Source organism: Pleuronectes platessa, chromosome 6 (genome assembly GCF_947347685.1).
Source record: "Pleuronectes platessa chromosome 6, fPlePla1.1, whole genome shotgun sequence".
NCBI lineage: Eukaryota > Metazoa > Chordata > Actinopteri > Pleuronectiformes > Pleuronectidae > Pleuronectes > Pleuronectes platessa.
In genome coordinates this window covers 2,328,296-2,347,285 of record NC_070631.1, presented here as the reverse complement: position 1 = coordinate 2,347,285, position 18,990 = coordinate 2,328,296, and the positions used below count along the sequence as shown (strand labels likewise).

Here is an 18,990-nt window from a genome sequence, read left to right as displayed (position 1 = left end):
TGTCTGTCTGTGTGTGTGTGTGTGTGTGTGTGTGTGTGTGTGTGTGTGTGTGTGTGTGTGTGTGTCTGTGTGTGTGTGTGTCTGTGTATCTGTGTGTGTGTCTGTGTGTGTGTCTGTGTGTCTATGTGGTTCTGTGTATGTGTTTGTGTGTCTGTCTTTGTGTCTATGTGTCTGAGAGTCTGTGTGTCTATCTGTATGTCTGTCTGTCTGTGTTTGTGTCTGTGTGTCTGTCTGTGTGACTGTCTGTGTGTGTGTGTGTGTGTGTGTGTGTTTGTGTGTGTGTGTGTCTGCTTTTGTGTCAGTGTGTCTGTGTGTCTGTCTGGAGCAGTGGGTGGATCCAGAATAATTTGTTTCACTTTCTTGAACATTGTGATATTTGATATATTTCAACATTTCCCTTGATTTCTCAGATAATAATTAATGATCTTGTTCATGTGACTGATATTGTATTATAATATGATATATGTATATTCAAAGCGAGTACTTATTTACTTCTAATCACTTAGAAAAGATAATGTGGTACTTTTCTTCTACTCGAGTACATTTAGTTTATTTGTTTACTTCAGTGAAGTATTTGACTTCCTGTCTGGATCCCTTTCACTGCAGTGACTCGTCCGGCCTGAAGGGGGCGACCTCGCTTGTTGCTTTGTTGACATACGTCACAAAAACGCGACAGAGGAAGAAGAGGTTTATAACAGAAGGAAAACAAAACTGATGATGTGGGGACGAGCAGCGGAGCTAGTGTGAAAAACACCGGAGAAAAACCAAGATCCTCCCCGGCTGAAGAGCACTCTGAGCGGGTAAGATGCTGTGAGGAGCTGCGGCGGAGGAATACATGAAGAAGAGATGAGGGAGATGAGGGAGGGGTGAAGAAGAGAAGGGATACATGAAGGAGAGATAAAGGAGAGGAGGGATAGGTGAAGAAGAGGATGTTTACATGAAGAAGAGATGAGGGAGAGGAGGGAGAGGTGAAGAAGAGAAGGGTTAGCTGAAGAAGAGATGAGGGAGAGGATGAATAGTTGAAGAAGAGGAGGGAGAAGAGGGATAGCTGAAGAAGAGGATGGATACATGAAGAAGAGATGAGGGAGAGGTAAAGAAGAGGAGGGATACATGAAGGAGAGATAAAGGAGAGGAGGGATAGGTGAAGAAGAGGATGAATACATGAAGAAGAGATGAGGTAGAGGAGGGATAGCTGAAGGAGAGGAGGGATACATGAAGAAGAGGAGAGATACATGAAGAACAGATGAGGGAGAGGAGGGAGAGATGAAGAAGAGGATGTATACATGAAGAAGAGATGAGGGAGAGGAGGGATAGCTGAAGAAGATGATGGATAGCTGAAGAAGAGGAGGGATACATGAAGAAGAGGAGAGATAGATGTAGAAGAGATGAGGGAGAGGAGGGATAGCTGAAGAAGAGAAGGGAGGGATGAAGAAGAGGCGATGGAGAGGAGGGATACATGAAGAAGAGGAGGGATAGATAAAAGAGAGATGAGGGATATATGAGGTAGAGATGCAGAAGAGGAGAGATAGATGAAGAGATAGATGAAGAAGAGGAGGGAGAGATGAAGAAGAGATGAAAGAGAAGAGGGATACTTGAAAAAGAGGAGAGATAGATGAAGAAGAGGAGGGATAGATAAAGAAGAGGAGAGATGGATGAAGAAGAGGGGGGATAGATGAAGAAGAGAAGAAGGATAGCTAAAGAAGAGGAGAGATAGATAAAAGAGAGATGAGGGAGAGGAGGGATATATGAGGTAGAGCTGAAGAAGAGGAGAAACAGATGAAGAAGAGTAGGGAGAGATGGAGAAGAGGGATACTTGAAAAAGAGGAGAGATAGATGAAGGAGAGGAGGGATAGATAAAAAAGAGGAGAGATAGATAAAGAAGAGGAGAGATAGATGAAGAAGAGGAGGGATTGATGAAGAAAGGGAGAAATAGATGAAGAAGAGGAGGGATAGATGAAGAAGAGAAGAAGAGGAGAGATACATGAAGGAAAGGAGAGATGGATGAAGAAGAGGAGAAATAGATGAAGAAGAGGATAGATAAAGAAGAGGAGAGATACATGAAGGAAAGGAGAGATGGATGAAGAAGAGGAGAAATAGATGAAGAAGAGGAGAGATACATGAAGAAGAGGAAGGATAGATGAAGAAGAGGAGAGATACATGAAGAAGAGGAAGGATAGATGAAGGGGAGGAGTTATAGATGAAGAAGAGGATAGATAGATAAAGAAGAGGAGAGTAGATGAAGAGGAAGGATAGATGAAGAAGAGGAGAGATACATGAAGAAGAGGAAGGATAGATGAAGAAGAGGAGAGATACATGAAGAAGAGGAGAGATACATGAAGAAGAGGAAGGATAGATGAAGAAGAGGAGAGATACATGAAGAAGAGGAAGGATAGATGAAGAGGAGGAGAGATACATGAAGAAGAGGAAGGATAGATGAAGAGGAGGAGTTATAGATGAAGGGGAGGAGTTATAGATGAAGAAGAGGAGAGATACATGAAGAAGAGGAAGGATAGATGAAGAAGAGGAGAGATACATGAAAAAGAGGAAGGATAGATGAAGAAGAGGAGAGATACATGAAGAAGAGGAAGGATAGATGAAGGGGAGGAGTTATAGATGAAGAAGAGGATAGATAGATAAAGAAGAGGAGAGTAGATGAAGAAGAGGAGAGATACATGAAGAAGAGGAAGGATAGATGAAGAAGAGGAGAGATACATGAAGAAGAGGAAGGATAGATGAAGAGGAGGAGAGATACATGAAGAAGAGGAAGGATAGATGAAGAGGAGGAGTTATAGATGAAGAAGAGGAGCTATAGATGAAGAAGAGGAGAGATACATGAAGAAGAGGAAGGATAGATGAAGAAGAGGAGAGATACATGAAAAATAGGAAGGATAGATGAAGGGGAGGAGTTATAGATGAAGAAGAGGATAGATAGATAAAGAAGAGGAGAGTAGATGAAGAGGAAGGATAGATGAAGAAGAGGAGAGATACATGAAGAAGAGGAAGGATAGATGAAGGGGAGGAGTTATAGATGAAGAAGAGGATAGATAGATAAAGAAGAGGAGAGTAGATGAAGAGGAAGGATAGATGAAGAAGAGGAGAGATACATGAAGAAGAGGAAGGATAGAAGAAGAAGAGGAGAGATACATGAAGAAGAGGAAGGATAGATGAAGAGGAGGAGAGATACATGAAGAAGAGGAAGGATAGATGAAGAGGAGGAGTTATAGATGAAGGGGAGGAGTTATAGATGAAGAAGAGGAGAGATACATGAAGAAGAGGAAGGATAGATGAAGAAGAGGAGAGATACATGAAAAAGAGGAAGGATAGATGAAGAAGAGGAGAGATACATGAAGAAGAGGAAGGATAGATGAAGGGGAGGAGTTATAGATGAAGAAGAGGATAGATACATGAAAAAGAGGAAGGATAGATGAAGAAGAGGAGAGATACATGAAGAAGAGGAAGGATAGATGAAGGGGAGGAGTTATAGATGAAGAAGAGGATAGATAGATAAAGAAGAGGAGAGTAGATGAAGAAGAGGAGAGATACATGAAGAAGAGGAAGGATAGATGAAGAAGAGGAGAGATACATGAAGAAGAGGAAGGATAGATGAAGAGGAGGAGAGATACATGAAGAAGAGGAAGGATAGATGAAGAGGAGGAGTTATAGATGAAGAAGAGGAGCTATAGATGAAGAAGAGGAGAGATACATGAAGAAGAGGAAGGATAGATGAAGAAGAGGAGAGATACATGAAAAAGAGGAAGGATAGATGAAGGGGAGGAGTTATAGATGAAGAAGAGGATAGATAGATAAAGGAGAGGAGAGTAGATGAAGAAGAGGAGAGATACATGAAGAAGAGGAAGGATAGATGAAGAGGAGGAGTAATAGATGAAGGGGAGGAGTTATAGATGAAGAAGAGGAGAGATACATGAAGAAGAGGAAGGATAGATGAAGAAGAGGAGAGATACATGAAAAAGAGGAAGGATAGATGAAGGGGAGGAGTTATAGATGAAGAAGAGGAGAGATACATGAAGAAGAGGAGGAATAGGTGAAGAAAAGGAGGGATACATGAAGAGGAGGAAGGATAGATGAAGGGGAGAAGTTATAGATGAAGAAGAGGAGGGATATATTCATGTTTTATCCACCTCTGTTGTTTTCTGTGTATTTTCTGTTTGCGAACGTCTGAGTAGATAAACATTAAACAGATGAAGATAAACATTAAATAGATGAAGATGATCTTGATGTTTGTGATGATGAAGATGTGTCCTGGCCTCTCAGCCCAGCAGCAGGGATGAGGATCCGGCTGCAGGCGCCGGGCCACGCCTCCGGCCTCCTCACCGAGCTCAACCGCTGCCGCCAGGCCCGGCGCTTCTGTGACGTGTTCCTTCAGGTCAGGAATCGAACCTTCGCCGCGCACCGAGCGGTGCTGGCCTGCTCCGGGACCTACTTCTGCACCCTGTTCGCCCGGGCGCCCACCTCCTCCTCCACCGCCACCTTCTCCCTGGAGTTCATCTCACCGGCCAACTTTGAGAAGGTGCTGACGTTCGTGTACACGGGGGAGATCCTGACCGACCTCATCGACGTGGGGGTCCTGTACGAGCTGGCCGAGCGGCTGGGGGTCCGGGAGCTGGTGCGGGCGTGTCACGCCATCTTCCCCGACCTGCAGGCGTCTGCGGCATCGAACTGTAAACCCAGAAGTCCTGGAGACCTCCCTCTGGACCCCGGCGTCCCCGCGGCTGCTTCCACCGGGGGGGCCGTGGTTCATGCAGCGTGCGCCTCCTCCGTGTGCTCGTCCGCCGCCTCCTGCTCGTCTCTGTCCTCCTCGGCTGCTCCGACTCCTGCCGCTGCTCCCTCCCCTCTCCTCCAGGCCCGGGCGTCCAGGGCCGGCGCTGAAGTCCACGCCGCTGCGCTGACTCTGGACCTGAAGGCAGAAGATGTTCAGTCTCATCTCGGCTACGGGCAGGTGGAGTCAGATCATCATCTGCCAGGAGAAGATCCTCTAACGAGCAGCAGCTCCACGCAGAGTGACTGCCTGCTGCCTCCTGTGCTCCAGCTGAAGACTGAGCAGGGGCTGGAGGAGGAGGAGGAGGAGGAGGAGGCAGGAGGCAGCTGTGAGGAAGGCCACAGAGACGGACCAATGCTTTCTGACAGCTCAGGCGTCCTCGCACCTCCCGCCTCCTGCTCCTTCCTCGACTCCTCAGCTCAGCTCGGAGCGGAGGCCCCGAGGTCGTCTCCTGTGGGCGGCCTGCTGGTCAGGAGGGTGGAGGGCGGCGTGGTGGAGCTGCAGAGGGACGGGGGGCTGATGTTCAGAGAGGTGGAGGAGGGGGAGAGCGAGGAGCAGAGGGAGGCGGCCCTGCGAGGTAACGGAGCAGTGGAGGGAACGGAGGAAGAGCAGTGGAGACAGCTGGCGGGGGAGATCATCGAGCTGAGCGACGACGAGAATTACATGGAGGAGGCGGAGGAGGACGAGGAGGAGGACGAGCTCGTGTGCGTGGAGGACGGAGACGGAGGCAGCTCCAGCAGCCAGGTACCGTTTGAACCAAGATCCTCAGACCTCAGATCCAAAGAGCTGCTTGTAGAAACCAGAAAGTTCAGATATCTTTAACCGCTCTGTTTAAAAACTGACCCGGTCGTCCCCACGTCTCTTCGTCCGTCTCAGACACGTGGGGACGACCGGGTCAGTCAAATACCACAATCAGCTTTATCTGCCATGTATGTGTTCACAGACTAGGAATTTGACTCCGGTGTAATTTCACTCAGACACAAGACAGACACACAATTAACTACAGACAGAAAGAAACCCAGAAAAAATAAACACAACTACTGTGTGCAAATAGATTTAAACTGCACAAGACAGGAAGTGCAACGGGAAACAAACATTTACATACTCTGAGGATTTGGTGGAAGTGTCCACATCAGACAAAGATTCTGTCCCATAGAGCCACATACCATAGAGCCACAGATCATAGAGCCACAGACCATAGAGCCACAGACCATAGAGCCACAGACCATAGATCCACAGACAATAGAGCCATAGACTTGTGTTGTTGCAGGAGAACGCCGGTGGCACAGCTCCAGTGACATTAGGGACGTGCAGCTCCGGGACGTTGGGGTTTTGTCTGTAGAGATAACGTTGTCCACTCCCACAGGGGACCGGAGACACGCTGTCCTGTAAAGCCTGCGCGGTGCCTCTCCCTCCGGACCCGGTGGCCATCAGACGCCACGCCGACACCCACCTGACGGAGCTCGGGCTCTGCAGGGTGTGCGGCGCCTCGTTCCCGGACCGAGCCGCCGGCGCCGCCCACTCTCTCTCCCACGTCGGGGTGCAGCTCTTCACCTGTGACATGTGCCACCTGCAGTTCTGCAGCCAGAGCAAACTGCTGCGTCACCACCACCAGGAGTCGTCGGGCTACACCATCCCTCAGGCGGCGCTCACCGGCAGCAGCAGCAGCCTGAGCCCCGAGCTGCAGTGTGCCGTGTGCACCAAGACCCTCAGCAAGGACTTCCAGGTTAGTGAATGTTAACTAAAGTATTAAAGTTTGTTTTCAATAACCAGTTCATTCCTGTGAGCTGATTTGACCTTGAACCACAGGAAGATAACATGATGACGTTCTCACAGTGTCTTCATGTCTCTGTCCCCCCCCGTCAGACCGTCAAAGACCACCTGCTGAACCACGTGTGTCCTCAGAGCCTGAGCTGTGGAGTGTGTCTCCTCCCCCAGCTCTCCCTGTGCTCCCTGCTGTGGCACACCCTCTCCCACCTCTCGCTGCCTGTCTTCACCTGCCCACACTGCGGCCGCTGCTTTGTAGAGCGCCCCCTCCTGGACAGACACATGACTGCACATGCCGAGGAGGCCGCAGCTAAGGAGAGGGAGCGATTGGCGCTGAGGACTTACAGAGTCAGGGCGGATGAAGTCGGGGGGGGAGGCTTGGCAGGCGTGGAGGAGCTGCACTGCTTCCTGTGCCCGGAGACTTTCCGCTCAGCGTCTGCTTTTCAGTATCACCTCAGCCTGCACACCAACGAGTCCTTGGGGGCCGGTGGGGGGGCTGGGGGCCACAGCTGGTTGGGCAAACGTAAGGCGGAGCAGTCTCTGGACTGTCCTCCATCTTCCTGCTCCTCCTCGTCTCCACGGGACGTCAGTGGCCTCGTTAAGATGAGCAACCTGGGTTTGGGCCTGGGAATGGGCTTCAGCGTGCCGGACAAGTATTTTCAGGGGCCAGCCCACAGCTTGTCCTCTGGGCTCCTGCCCAACGGGACCTCAGGGCAGGACGGGGGCGCCGGGGCGGCAGCAGTCCGAGGGAAGTGGTACCGCTGCCGCTACTGCGGGAAACGGTTCGCCCACTCGGGGGAGTTCACCTACCACCTCCGCATCCACACCGGGGAGAAGCCCTACCAGTGCAAAGTGTGTCTGCGTTTCTTCAGAGGCCGCTCCACCATGATCTGCCACCTGAAGACGCACGCCGGCGCTCTCATGTACCGCTGCACCGTCTGCGGCCTTTACTTCTCCACGCTGAAGCTGGTGTCCTCACACATGGAGCTGCACAAGGACCACCTGCCAGCGGACTTCAACATCGAGCAGACCTTCATGTACAACGATCACTCGAAAGAACCGCTGCCCACTATGGACACCTGATCGTCTCTGAGTCGGCCGTCCGTCCTCGTCCCTTCTCCCTCAGACACTGACCCTGGGTCTGTTGCCTTGGACCATATACTGCAGATTGTCATTAACGTTTAAAACGTCAGTAGCTTGTAAAAATGATCTGTCAGTGTTGGTTCGAGCTCAATGTGGCATCTTAAAATGTCCAAAGTCTAAAACCCACAAGTACTCGGTTTGAAAATATTTGTAAATTTCATTTAACATAAATCAGTTAAATGAAAACAATGATTTAGTTTTCTTGTGATCAATGAATTGATCCGTTGTCTCTGTGTTAGACAGAATGTAGTGGACATGTCCCCGTGTCACGTGCTGTTCACTGGACAACCTGTTTGACAGTCAGTGTCTCAAACAGCCACTTGGGGGCAGCGTGTCCGTCTGTGTCAGTGAAACAATGTGAGTCTTTGTTGACTGTGCTGCAGTCGACTGCTGATATTATATCCAAACACTGTTTTTAATGTCACTGATGGATAGTAAATTATTAATGTAGCGACTCGTTATAGCACAGAAATTATTTTCTTATATTTACACTTTCAAACACAGATTTTTTTAATCTTTAAAAGTTTCATGTTTTCACTTCAAGGAGCAAAATCTAAAACCTAGAATAGAGAGTTGAATATGTAAACATGTTTGTTTTGATGCTGATCATAATCAGATCCTTGTCTGTCGGGAAATGCCATTCAGTCACGTGTGAGCCTGGAGCGCTCTCTGTTATTTAAGTTCCCATCACACCATATCTGTGTCTTACCTCATATTTATGATGACAGTGCAACTAGTTTTTTAAATATTGTTTTTTAAAAAGAATAAACGCCTGTAGGACTGTTACCCCCCCCCCCTTTAAGTGATGTGTTCTGACCCTGTCCGATGCCCCTCGCCACGAAAAAACACCCATCATCAGAATTTCAGTGATTAACTTGCAGAATTGTGAACCTCCTGTTTCCAGGGGCCCGCGACCTTTCGCCTTCTCCAAGCCCGTTGTCTTCCTGCCATTGTGCCGTCTGTGGACCGGCAGCCCCCTTTTCCTCTGCCGGGCTTCTTATCGGTCAAAACGTTCAATGTGACACATTCCAGATGGAAACAGAAACGGGAGTGAATGTAATAAAGATCAACAGAGAAAAGCAAACTCAGTAAAATACACATGTAAAGCTTCCAAATCTCTTTCTCACTGCTCTGACGACAGGTTGGTGAAGTGAAACATCAGGGTTTCTGCAAAAGTCTCAAATTCAATCATCGGAAATTAAAATGTGCTGAAATATCACAAACTCACATGGTAACATTAAAATCCATAATTCAAGAGAGACTGCTGCCCATTTCACATTCAACCTTTATCCCCATCTTTATCTTGCACATTTAGAAAAACCGGCTTGTGTATATCTTTTGATATTTAAAATGTTCTTGGATATAGTATTTATATTTTATTCTTATTTTGATTCTTACAAAATGTTCCCCTTGTGCTGCTGTGTTGATTGTACATTTCCTCTGCAGAGGATAAATAAAGGTTAATCTCATTTTATATTAAATACATTTAGTTAGGTTTTCATTGAGTTAATATTTCTTTAAGACAACAATTTAGTTTGTCTCTGTGTATTGTAGTTCTTTCTCAGTTTTAACACGCTGTAATAAAACTACAAACATAGAACTGATAACTGTGTGGTTGCAGTGAAGTATAAGTACTTCTGTAACTCTCATATTCCCTCGTACCTGTCGTACTTCACAAAGATCTTAAAAAACCTTGAATTGAACCTGAAACTGCAGAAACCCTCAAGATGCTGCTCAGCTTTTCCAGCTCAGATGGATTCAAACAGTGTTGAAGGGAGTTTTATTGCATTTGAACAGAACTTAAAGAAAACAACAGTACAACAATAAATGCTTTAATTTATCCATCATGTGACACCGGTCCGTTCAGTGAAGTGAGATGTTAGCGTTTGTTTACACACACATTCCTGCTGCTGCCACATTTTCCTGTGGGAGATGAGCAGCTTTGAGAAAACATTTCCTGCTTCCCTCTTTTTTAAAACTGATCAGGTACATGATTAGAAATCAAGGAAGTAGATTACGAGAGGAAAGTGAACTCTGGTTTTCAGAGACTGGGTTTAGTTCTTGACTCGATCCTCAGCTTCTGTCTTATGATCCCACGTCAGACTGGCTTGTGCTGACGTTACTCAACTTGCGCTGCCTCTCCGGGCCGCCGCCGCCGTTAGGAGCACCAGGCTGGTTTCCTGCTCCAACCTGCTCCACCTCTTTGGGTATGTGGCTCAGCACCGTGTTGATCAGGTTTTTGCGAAAGCTCTGGCTGAGGAAGTTGTAGAGGATGGGGTTGGCGACGCAGTGGAAAAGCGACAGGCACTGCACCACGCTGTAGGAGAAGTAGAGGCCCTCTATGGTGTTGCAGCTGAAGATGTAGGGGTCGAGGTTGTCGATGACCATCAGGAACACCACCAGGTGGTAGGGCAGCCAGCACATGACGAAGACCAGGGAGTACACGTGCACCAGCCACACGTCCCGCCGGCCCTGCACATCCGGAGTCGCCTTGACTGCTCGAGCGATCAGCACGTTGCAGGTGATGATGACGGCCGCGGGACCAATGAACTGGAAGACCAAGCAGAGGACCGGCACGAAAACAAACCACTCGTCGTAGTTGTGCTCGGGCATCATGTAGCAACCCGGCTCGTCCCACTCCAGAAGGTCCACATGGACGTTCTCAAACAGGGCCAGGACAAAAGAGAAGAGCCACAGGCCTCCGCAGAGCAACCAGCGCCGCCGACCCACCACAGGGAAGAGGGACGGAGACGAGGGCCTGGTCAGGGACAGGTAGCGCTCCAAGGTCATGCAGGCCAGGAAGAGGGAGCTGCTGTAGAAGTTGACCACGAAGATGAGGTTGGTGACCTTGCAGAGGAAGCGGCCCCACACCCAAACCTTGTCCATGGTCACCTCCATGAGGAAGAAGGGCAGGATCCCAATCACCATCAGGTCCGACAGGCTCACGTTGATGACGCAGAAGAGAACCCCGTTGGCGGAGTGGCGCCTGCTCCAGTTCACCCACACGACCAGCACATTCTCCAGCAGGCCCACCATGAAGATGAAGAGGTAGAGCAGGAAGAGGGCGATGCGCCTGTAGTCCACGTCCAGCTCGATGGTGCACTCATAGACGAACCACGGCGTGCCGTTAATGTAGCCTGAGTGGTTGTGCTCGTCGGCCATGGTCTGGAGCGAGAAGCAAGAAAAGAGGAAAAGTGTTAAGACTTTTCTTTGTGGGTTAATCTGATTATGTTTTCAGACGTTGCATAACAGAAACACAGGAGGAGGAGGTGGAGGAGGCAGACCTGCTCGGCTGAACTGTCACAGAGGTAGAAAAACTAAAACCAGGTTATTAAAAGTTATTTCACAACCTACAGCGAACGTTTCACAAAGTAAACCTGCTTGTTTGTAATGTTGTGTTTCTCTCGTCCTGTGTCGATGATTTTTCAGATTTATTCCTCGTCCTCAAACTCTAATATAACTCTTCTGTCACTTTTTACCGTTTGTCTACGGTGCAGAGTGAAGTTAGAAAACTTTGTGTTCATCCCACCTGGTTTATCTGCTATAATCTCTGTTACTGTTCACGGGTGAACTGGTCACTTGTTGACTATTTCAGATTCCTCTGACCCAAGTTCACAACAAAATATTACAAAATAATAGATCAGTAATTCAGCCAGATCCAAAGCACTGCAGCGAGAGAACTACCTTCAGTGCTTTTACTTTGTTGATTCATTGCCAAACAGGAAATGATTCTATGAATGTCGTGACGGAGATCAGCATCTGTGACACTAGAGAAAGTGTCTCACTCCGATATGATGAATTAAAAACAGTCAAATAATCAAAAGGACCAAGTGGAATCTCCTCTGATGTGGTCGAGCTCCCGAGGATCTGCCAGCAGACGCAGTTCCCTTTTGTTCCCATGTTAAAGGTAGAAACAGATTCTAAAACCTTGAGAAATAAAGAACTTGGATTTAACCGTACCTTGTTAAGCGTACTGAAAGATGAAGAGTAGCAGGTTCTGCCCGAGGCCTCTTCGTCGTCTGGAGGGTTTTTAATGTTCGAAGCTTGTGGAAGCAAGAGGACTCCTCTGAAGCTCTGATGTAGACGACTATCTGAGCAATCAAGCAGCCTGGAGTTCCTACCCTCCCATTTCTCATAGACACACACACACACACACACACACACACACACACACACACACACACACACACACACACAAACACACACACACACACACACACACACACATCCAACAGGACATCCTCAGTCAATAGTAGGGGAGTGGACTAGAGTCCAGTGACGTCCACGCAGCTCATAAGACTCCACTTGGAAAGAACAGTGTGGTGGATATTTGACCTGTGAAGCATTTACAATGTCTGAATTATCTCAGGAGTTAAAGCAACAGAAACACAATTATAAGAATTATAAGAATTCACTGTCTGATTCCTAGAAATCACACTTGTAACAGGAATCATGGGAAGCAGGAGGGATTTGTCTCAGGTAGAAACAGACATGGATGTCCTCACCCACTTGGGGAAGTGCTACGGTGGCTCTGAGAGCTCCACGAACAGCAACTTAAGAAAACACAGGCAAGTTAAGAAAACACAAGCAAAGTAAGAAAACATCTTCATCAAGTTCACAACACAACACAACACATTACAGAAACGCGCAGCAAATAGACAAACGCGCTGCAAATAGACAAACGCGCTGCAAATTGACAAACGCGCTGCAAATAGTGAAACGCGCTGCAAATAGAGAAGAAACGACAACGGAAGTGTTTCCAGAGGACAGCTAAGAGTGATGGACACTGCTGCCACAGCAGACACAAAAACGTCCAATACATCATACAACTTCGGTGCCACCCGCGGCTCTGGAGCCGAATGCGGCTCTTCAGCCCCTCTGTGTGTGTGTGTGTGTGTGTGTGTGTGTGTGTGTGTGTGTGTGTGTGTGTGTGTGAGAGTAGCGAGCACACCGAGTCCCCGACCCCGCCCCCTCGCTCAGGAGTGGGGGCAAAATGTCTCTTTCGACAGTAAAGGTTTCCTACCCCTTCACACTATGGACAATACATTGCCTCACAAACAGGGGCTTGCTTGTTAGCGCTGTTTATTCAGTTTAACAGAAGAAGACGACATGTCTCTAGATCGGACCATCTTCAGAGCTCAGAGCTCACTGTGGCTCTCTCCGAGCGAGTGGGCGGGGTCGGAGCACCGGGACACACACACAGGCACACGCACACACACAAACACACACACACACTCGCCCGCTCCTGGTATTTCATGATGGCCTGATACGATGATGATTTAAAAAATGAACGTGACGTTCACTCACGTTCATCATTACGTTCACGTTAATAATATGAAAACTGACTCGTTAAGTTCAGCGTTCGCGAAACATATGCACAACACTGTACTGTACAGCCACTGCAGAGGGGCTGAAGAGCCGCCTGCGGCTCCAGAGCCGCGCGTGGCCGACCCCTGTGTGGAACCGAAGTTGTATGGTGTATTGGACGTTTTTGTGTCTGCTGTGGCAGCAGTGTCCATCACTCTTAGCTGTCCTCTGGAAACACTTCCGTTGTCGTTTCTTCTCTATTTGCAGCGCGTTTGTCTATCTGCAGCGCATTTCTGTAATGTGTTGTGTTGTGTTGTGAACTAGATGAAGATGTTTTCTTACTTTGCTTGTGTTTTGTCAACTTGCATGTGTTTTCTTAAGTTGCTGTTCATTGAGCTCTCAGGGCCACCTTAAAGTGCTGCTCTCTTCATCATCATTTACACGATCTGCGTGTTTCTCTTTGCTCGTATGGAACTCAGAGGAGCTCGGTCTCAGTCGAGTCTTTGTTCTGCGTCGGTCGAGTCTCATTATGTTTGTGTGAGAGGGATTTGCCCCCTGCTGTGATCACATGACCCAGAAAAGTTACTTTTGTCGAACAAATTGCAATTTAGATTTTTCACGTGAAACACAGGAGTGCGTACTGGTGAGTGATGACAGGGAATGATGAGTCCTCCTTTTCGTCCTGATTCAAAAACTGGAGTAATGGTTTTAATGGCTTCAGTTTGTAATGGATATTGCTGTTGGGAGGGCCGGTAGTCGGGTTAAGGCGTTAATAACTACAGGTTCAGCAGCTTTTATTAAGCCAACGTCATGTTTGCCTTGAGCGCACAGTGTCTTAGGGATTTCCTGTAGGGCGGAGATTTATCTATTTGAGATAAAAAATGATTAGTCTGTGGTGTCCTGTCATTTTAGTTTGTTAATTTCAGTCTTTGTGTTTTCTACTTCCTGTTTTATTTTGTAGCTTCACTTTCACTGTCTTGTTCCAGCTTCTCGGTGTCTCACTTCCTGTCTTTGATTGTCGTCCCCAATCCTCATGTGTTTCACCTGTGTGTAATTGCCCCTGCCTTCCTTCTTGTATTTAAGCCTCTGTGTTTCCCTTTGTCCTCTGTCGGTTTGTACTCGTTTGTCTGCCCGTGTCCACACGTATAGATATGGTTTGTCTGTGCTTGCTGTCTCGACCAGCTTCTCCTGCTTCGTTGTTCTCTGTGCGCTTTGTCGCCAGTTACTTATGTTAGTGTTCCTGTTTTGTTTTTATCTTGTTTAAAACCCTTTTATTATATTAAATACCTTTTTGTTTGATAACCTCTGCATCCTGGGTCCATCTCCCCACTCAAACCGTAACAGAACAAACCGACCGAGGACTGTGGTGTCCTGTCATTTTAGTTTGTTAATTTCAGTCTTTGTGTTTTCTACTTCCTGTTTTATTTTGTAGCTTCACTTTCACTGTCTTGTTCCAGCTTCTCGGTGTCTCACTTCCTGTCTTTGATTGTCGTCCCCAATCCTCATGTGTTTCACCTGTGTGTAATTGCCCCTGCCTTCCTTCTTGTATTTAAGCCTCTGTGTTTCCCTTTGTCCTCTGTCGGGTTGTACTAGTTGTTTTCTCCCCACGTCGTGAGAAATGGTTTGTTTGTTCCAGCGATTTCGACCAGCTTCTCCTGCTTCCTCGTTCTCAGTGCGCCTTGTCGCCAGTGTTACTTTTGTTAGTGTTCTTGTTTTGTTTTTGTCTTGTTAAAGACGTTTTTGTATATTAAATCCCCTTTTGTTATAACCTCTGCATCTTGGGTCCATCTCCTCCTTCAAACCGTAACAGAACAAACCGACCAAACTATGGACCCAGCAGAGGTTAGTTTTTTCGAAAGAGTTTTTTGTTTTGATAGTTTATTGACAGAGCTGGAGGTGGGACGCTCAAACCCGTTGGAGGGGATCCGCCTGGCCCTGGGTGGACCCCACAGCCTGCAGTGGGGACACTCAAACCCTTTTGAGGGAACCCGCCTGGCTCTGGGAGGACCCCGCAGCCTCCAGAAAGGTTCTGGTCTCGGGGGTAGACGGTGGAGGGGGGGCATCCACAGCAAAGGCCTCTCCCTCAAGCAGCATGCTCCACGCCAGAGGCCCCCAGCTGATGTCTCTCGTTCACCGACGTCAGTGGTCCTCTCGGCTGCGTCTGCTCCAGCACCTGCTCCAGTCGCTGCTCCGCGCCGGAGGCCCCCAGCTGATGTCTCTCTTTCTTCGACGTCAGTGGTCCTCTCAGCGGCGTCTGCTCCAGCACCTGCTCCAGTCGCTGCTCCGCGCCGGAGGTCCCCAGCTGATGTCTCTCTTTCTTCGACGTCAGTGGTCCTCACAGCGGCGTCTGTTTCAGCACCTGCTCCAGTCGCTGCTCCGCGCCGGAGGCTCTCAGCTGATGTCACTCGTTCTCCGACGTCAGTGGTCCTCACAGCGGCGCCTGCTCCAGCACCTGCTCCAGTCGCTGCTCCGCGCCGGAGGCCCCCAGCTGATGTCTCTCATTCTTCGACGTCAGTGGTCCTCACAGCGGCGTCTGCTCCATCACCTGCTTCGGTTCCAGCTCCACGCCGGAGGCTTCCAGCTGATGTCTCTCGTTCTCCGACGTCAGTGGTCCTCACAGCGGCGTCTACTCCCGCGCCTGCTCCGCGCCGGAGGCTCTCGGCTGACGTCCTCCGTGTTTCGGCGTCGGAGATCCTCGCGGTGCCAGCTCCGCACCCAGCTCCCGTGCCTGCTCCGCGCCGGAGGCTCTCGGCTGACGTCCTCCGTGTTTCGGCGTCGGAGATCCTCGCGGTGCCAGCTCCGCACCCAGCTCCCGTGCCTGCTCCGCGCCGGAGGCTCTCGGCTGACGTCCTCCGTGTTTCGGCGTCGGAGATCCTCGCGGTGCCAGCTCCGCACCCAGCTCCCGTGCCTGCTCCGCGCCGGAGGCTCTCGGCTGACGTCCTCTGTGTTTCGGCGTCGGAGATCCTCGCGGTGCCAGCTCTGCACCCAGCTCCGGTCCCTGCTCCCGTGCCTGCTCCGCGCCGGAGGCTCTCGGCTGACGTCCTCTGTGTTTCGGCGTCGGAGATCCTTGCTGTGCCGGCTCCGCACACAGCACCTGTGCCTGCTCCGCGCCGGAGGCTCTCGGCTGACGTCCTCTGTGTTGCGGCGTCTGAGATCCTCGCGGTGCCAGCTCCAGTTCTTGCCCCACGCCCAGGGTTGAGGCCGAAGCTCTTGCCCTCAGCACCTGACTGGTCTTCGGTCCACCTGCCCGTGCAGCCCCCGTGCTGGGCTCCGGACCGCCCTTCCGAGCCTCAAAACTCTGTCCCTGAGTGGCAATGGCGCAGCCCTCCTGAGCCTCAGAACTCTGTCCCGGAGCGGCCAAGGCGCCGCCCTCCTGAGGAGCTCCCGTGCTTGGCTCCTGACCGGCCTCCAGGTTGTCCAGCAGAGCCCTTGAACTCTGTCCCTGAGCGGCCACGGCGCTGCCCCCACGAGCCTCAGAACTCTGCCCTTGTGCGGCCACGGCGCCGTCCTCCCGAGCCTCTGCGCTCAGCCCCGAAGCGGCCACGGAGCCGTCGGGTTGAGACTATGTACTTTGTCCCTGACCGGCCTCCGGGCCGTCCTCCTGAGGAGCCCCCGTGTTGCGTTCCTGTCCGGCCACGGGGCCGTCCACCTGAGACATTATGCCAGGTTCCGAAGCGGCCACGGAGCCGTCGGTCCGAGAACCTGGGCACGTCCCGGAGTCCCTCCTCCGGTTCCCCCCTCCTCCCTCCCGATTCAGTGCTCGTTATGGACCGTCTGGAATCCGGTCCTTGAGGGGGGGGTACTGTGGTGTCCTGTCATTTTAGTTTGTTAATTTCAGTCTTTGTGTTTTCTACTTCCTGTTTTATTTTGTAGCTTCACTTTCACTGTCTTGTTCCAGCTTCTCGGTGTCTCACTTCCTGTCTTTGATTGTCGTCCCCAATCCTCATGTGTTTCACCTGTGTGTAATTGCCCCTGCCTTCCTTCTTGTATTTAAGCCTCTGTGTTTCCCTTTGTCCTCTGTCGGTTTGTACTCGTTTGTCTGCCCGTGTCCACACGTATAGATATGGTTTGTCTGTGCTTGCTGTCTCGACCAGCTTCTCCTGCTTCGTTGTTCTCTGTGCGCTTTGTCGCCAGTTACTTATGTTAGTGTTCCTGTTTTGTTTTTGTCTTGTTTAAAACCCTTTTATTATATTAAATACCTTTTTGTTTGATAACCTCTGCATCCTGGGTCCATCTCCCCACTCAAACCGTAACATAGTCGACGGCATTGAAGGCACCAGATGAACCATTCTCTGCGCTGTAACAGAAAAAACACTTTTTTTATGCAGGCAGTTGGGGGGTGGGGGGATATAGTATGGATGCATCCTTAGTATTTTTCCAATCTGAAGCATTTTTTTTATGTTTAGCAAAGAGACCTTTGTCTTTCCATTCTAGTTTCTAACCTTTATCAAGTGAGATGTGCGCTGGAGTCTCGGACCTGACACATTTCAGACTGTTCTCTGATCAGCTGATAAACACACACACTGATCTGTGTCACAGCACAAATGTGTGATCACAGGTTCATCCTTTCTGCGTTCGTCTGTCAACCCTTGTTTTTCATATGTGATATCAGGACACATATGAACATTTGATGTCCAATGCAGAGTCCTCTCGCATGTACTGTGTATGTGTGGGTCAGTGACATGTGGTGTGTCACCTTCCTGTGTGTGTGGTGTGGGTGTGATACTGTGTGGGTTCCCAACGCTCCCTCCCGGCCCCCCTCCTCCAATCCACCTGAGCAGCTGCACCTCGTTCCTCCGGACACTCCCTCTCCCGATGTCCCTTCTGTCCACACCTGTAGCAGGGGGGCGGGGCCGCCTCTGCTCCGTCCTCTGAACCCCCTCTGTTGAACCGGTGTCCTCTGCTTTATGAAACCACTGCCTAACCACTGCCTACTCTGAGAAAGCCTCCCGAACTCAGTCTCCCGGGATGATGCATGTCCTTTTGTTCCGGACAACTTCACCCAGAGATGTGAAAAAGACACCAGGGTCAATTCCAATTGGTCACTCTAGCTCCATGACCTGTGAGGTCACCGGGCCAATATAAGGCCAGGTCTCCCCGATTTGCTCTCTTTCCACAATCCTTCCAAGGAGGAAGGCTGCCAGCCTCTCTTCCTGCAACGCCGTTGGGTGAACCCTGGCTGCTCCAGCTCACATCTTCTCTTCCCATCCAACGAAAGCAGCGCAAGGGTGCAGCTTCCAGCTCATCTCATCAAGGAAACCTCCTGTCGAACCAAGCTCTACCAAACTCCTAGCAGCGACTCGATGTCCTGCAGGGGAACTTCAACCAGCAACTGAGCTGCACAGCTCAACAGAACCACGAAGGCAGAAACCATATGACCAACCAGAAGACTTCACTGAACTGAAACTTTCTTTTCCCTTTTCCTCGGATGGGTAACACAACTGGTCTTAATAATTATACGAGGCTAAGCAAGACTGTTTATTCGATACTGTGTGATGTTTATGAGTCTGATACGTGTTGTGATATTTTGGGTTATAAGTTATTCGAAAGTAAGGTTAGTTTGTAATGCTCATCACGCTCTCTCTTTGCATTTCGGTCTACACTCTTTGTCTAGCTTAGCATCCACACAGACAAACGCATATCTCTTCACCTAGTTAAAATCTTCCCCCGCTACCGGTCGTCAAACAACTTCAGAAGAAGGGGGGGGCTGTTACCTTTAGGGTGGTCAGCGACCATTTTGAAAGCATGCTAAGGAAGGTGTGACCTTTTGGCCAGTCGCCGTTTTGAGAGCACCCTGATTTACATAGACACACACACTCACATTCATATCTTTGTTAAGTTAGCACGTTGCTAGTAATTTGTGTTTTTTTACTTTATTATATTCATAATAAATGTTTTTCTTTCACAAAGGTTTGCTTAATTATTGTTGCATAAGTGAATGTTGCCCAACCTCTACACTGTCAGGAACTCCTTGTCCTTCAACTTAGCTAACTAAG

The 18,990-nt window shown here is 49.4% G+C and overlaps 2 protein-coding genes across 2 annotated transcripts; one reads left to right on the top strand and one right to left on the bottom strand.

The window, feature by feature from the left end:
• Window positions 1–3,881: 3,881 nt before the first annotated feature.
• On the top strand, window positions 3,882–9,168 carry LOC128442414 (zinc finger and BTB domain-containing protein 39). Its single transcript, XM_053424863.1, has 3 exons — window positions 3,882–5,521; window positions 6,144–6,503; window positions 6,644–9,168. Exons 1-3 carry the CDS (start codon window positions 4,286–4,288, stop codon window positions 7,625–7,627), a joined length of 2,580 nt encoding a protein of 859 aa, XP_053280838.1. The 5' UTR covers window positions 3,882–4,285; the 3' UTR covers window positions 7,628–9,168.
• Window positions 9,169–9,450: 282 nt separating this feature from the next.
• On the bottom strand, window positions 9,451–11,880 carry LOC128442451 (G-protein coupled receptor 182). The gene is made up of 2 exons (XM_053424911.1): window positions 11,648–11,880; window positions 9,451–10,852 (listed from the first exon to the last, which is right to left on the bottom strand). The coding sequence occupies exon 2, from the start codon at window positions 10,847–10,849 to the stop codon at window positions 9,773–9,775; it is 1,077 nt and encodes a 358-aa protein (XP_053280886.1). The 5' UTR covers window positions 10,850–10,852; window positions 11,648–11,880; the 3' UTR covers window positions 9,451–9,772.
• Between the last annotated feature and the right edge of the window lie 7,110 nt (window positions 11,881–18,990).

Coding starts and splice junctions, on each gene's coding strand:
- LOC128442414 (XM_053424863.1), top strand. CDS start 4,286: ATGAGGATCCGGCTGCAGGCGCCGGGCCACGCCTCCGGCCTCCTCACC. Junction 5,522..6,143: donor GAGGCAGCTCCAGCAGCCAG/GTACCGTTTGAA, acceptor CCACTCCCACAG/GGGACCGGAGACACGCTGTC. Junction 6,504..6,643: donor CCCTCAGCAAGGACTTCCAG/GTTAGTGAATGT, acceptor CCCCCCCGTCAG/ACCGTCAAAGACCACCTGCT.
- LOC128442451 (XM_053424911.1), bottom strand. CDS start 10,849: ATGGCCGACGAGCACAACCACTCAGGCTACATTAACGGCACGCCGTGG.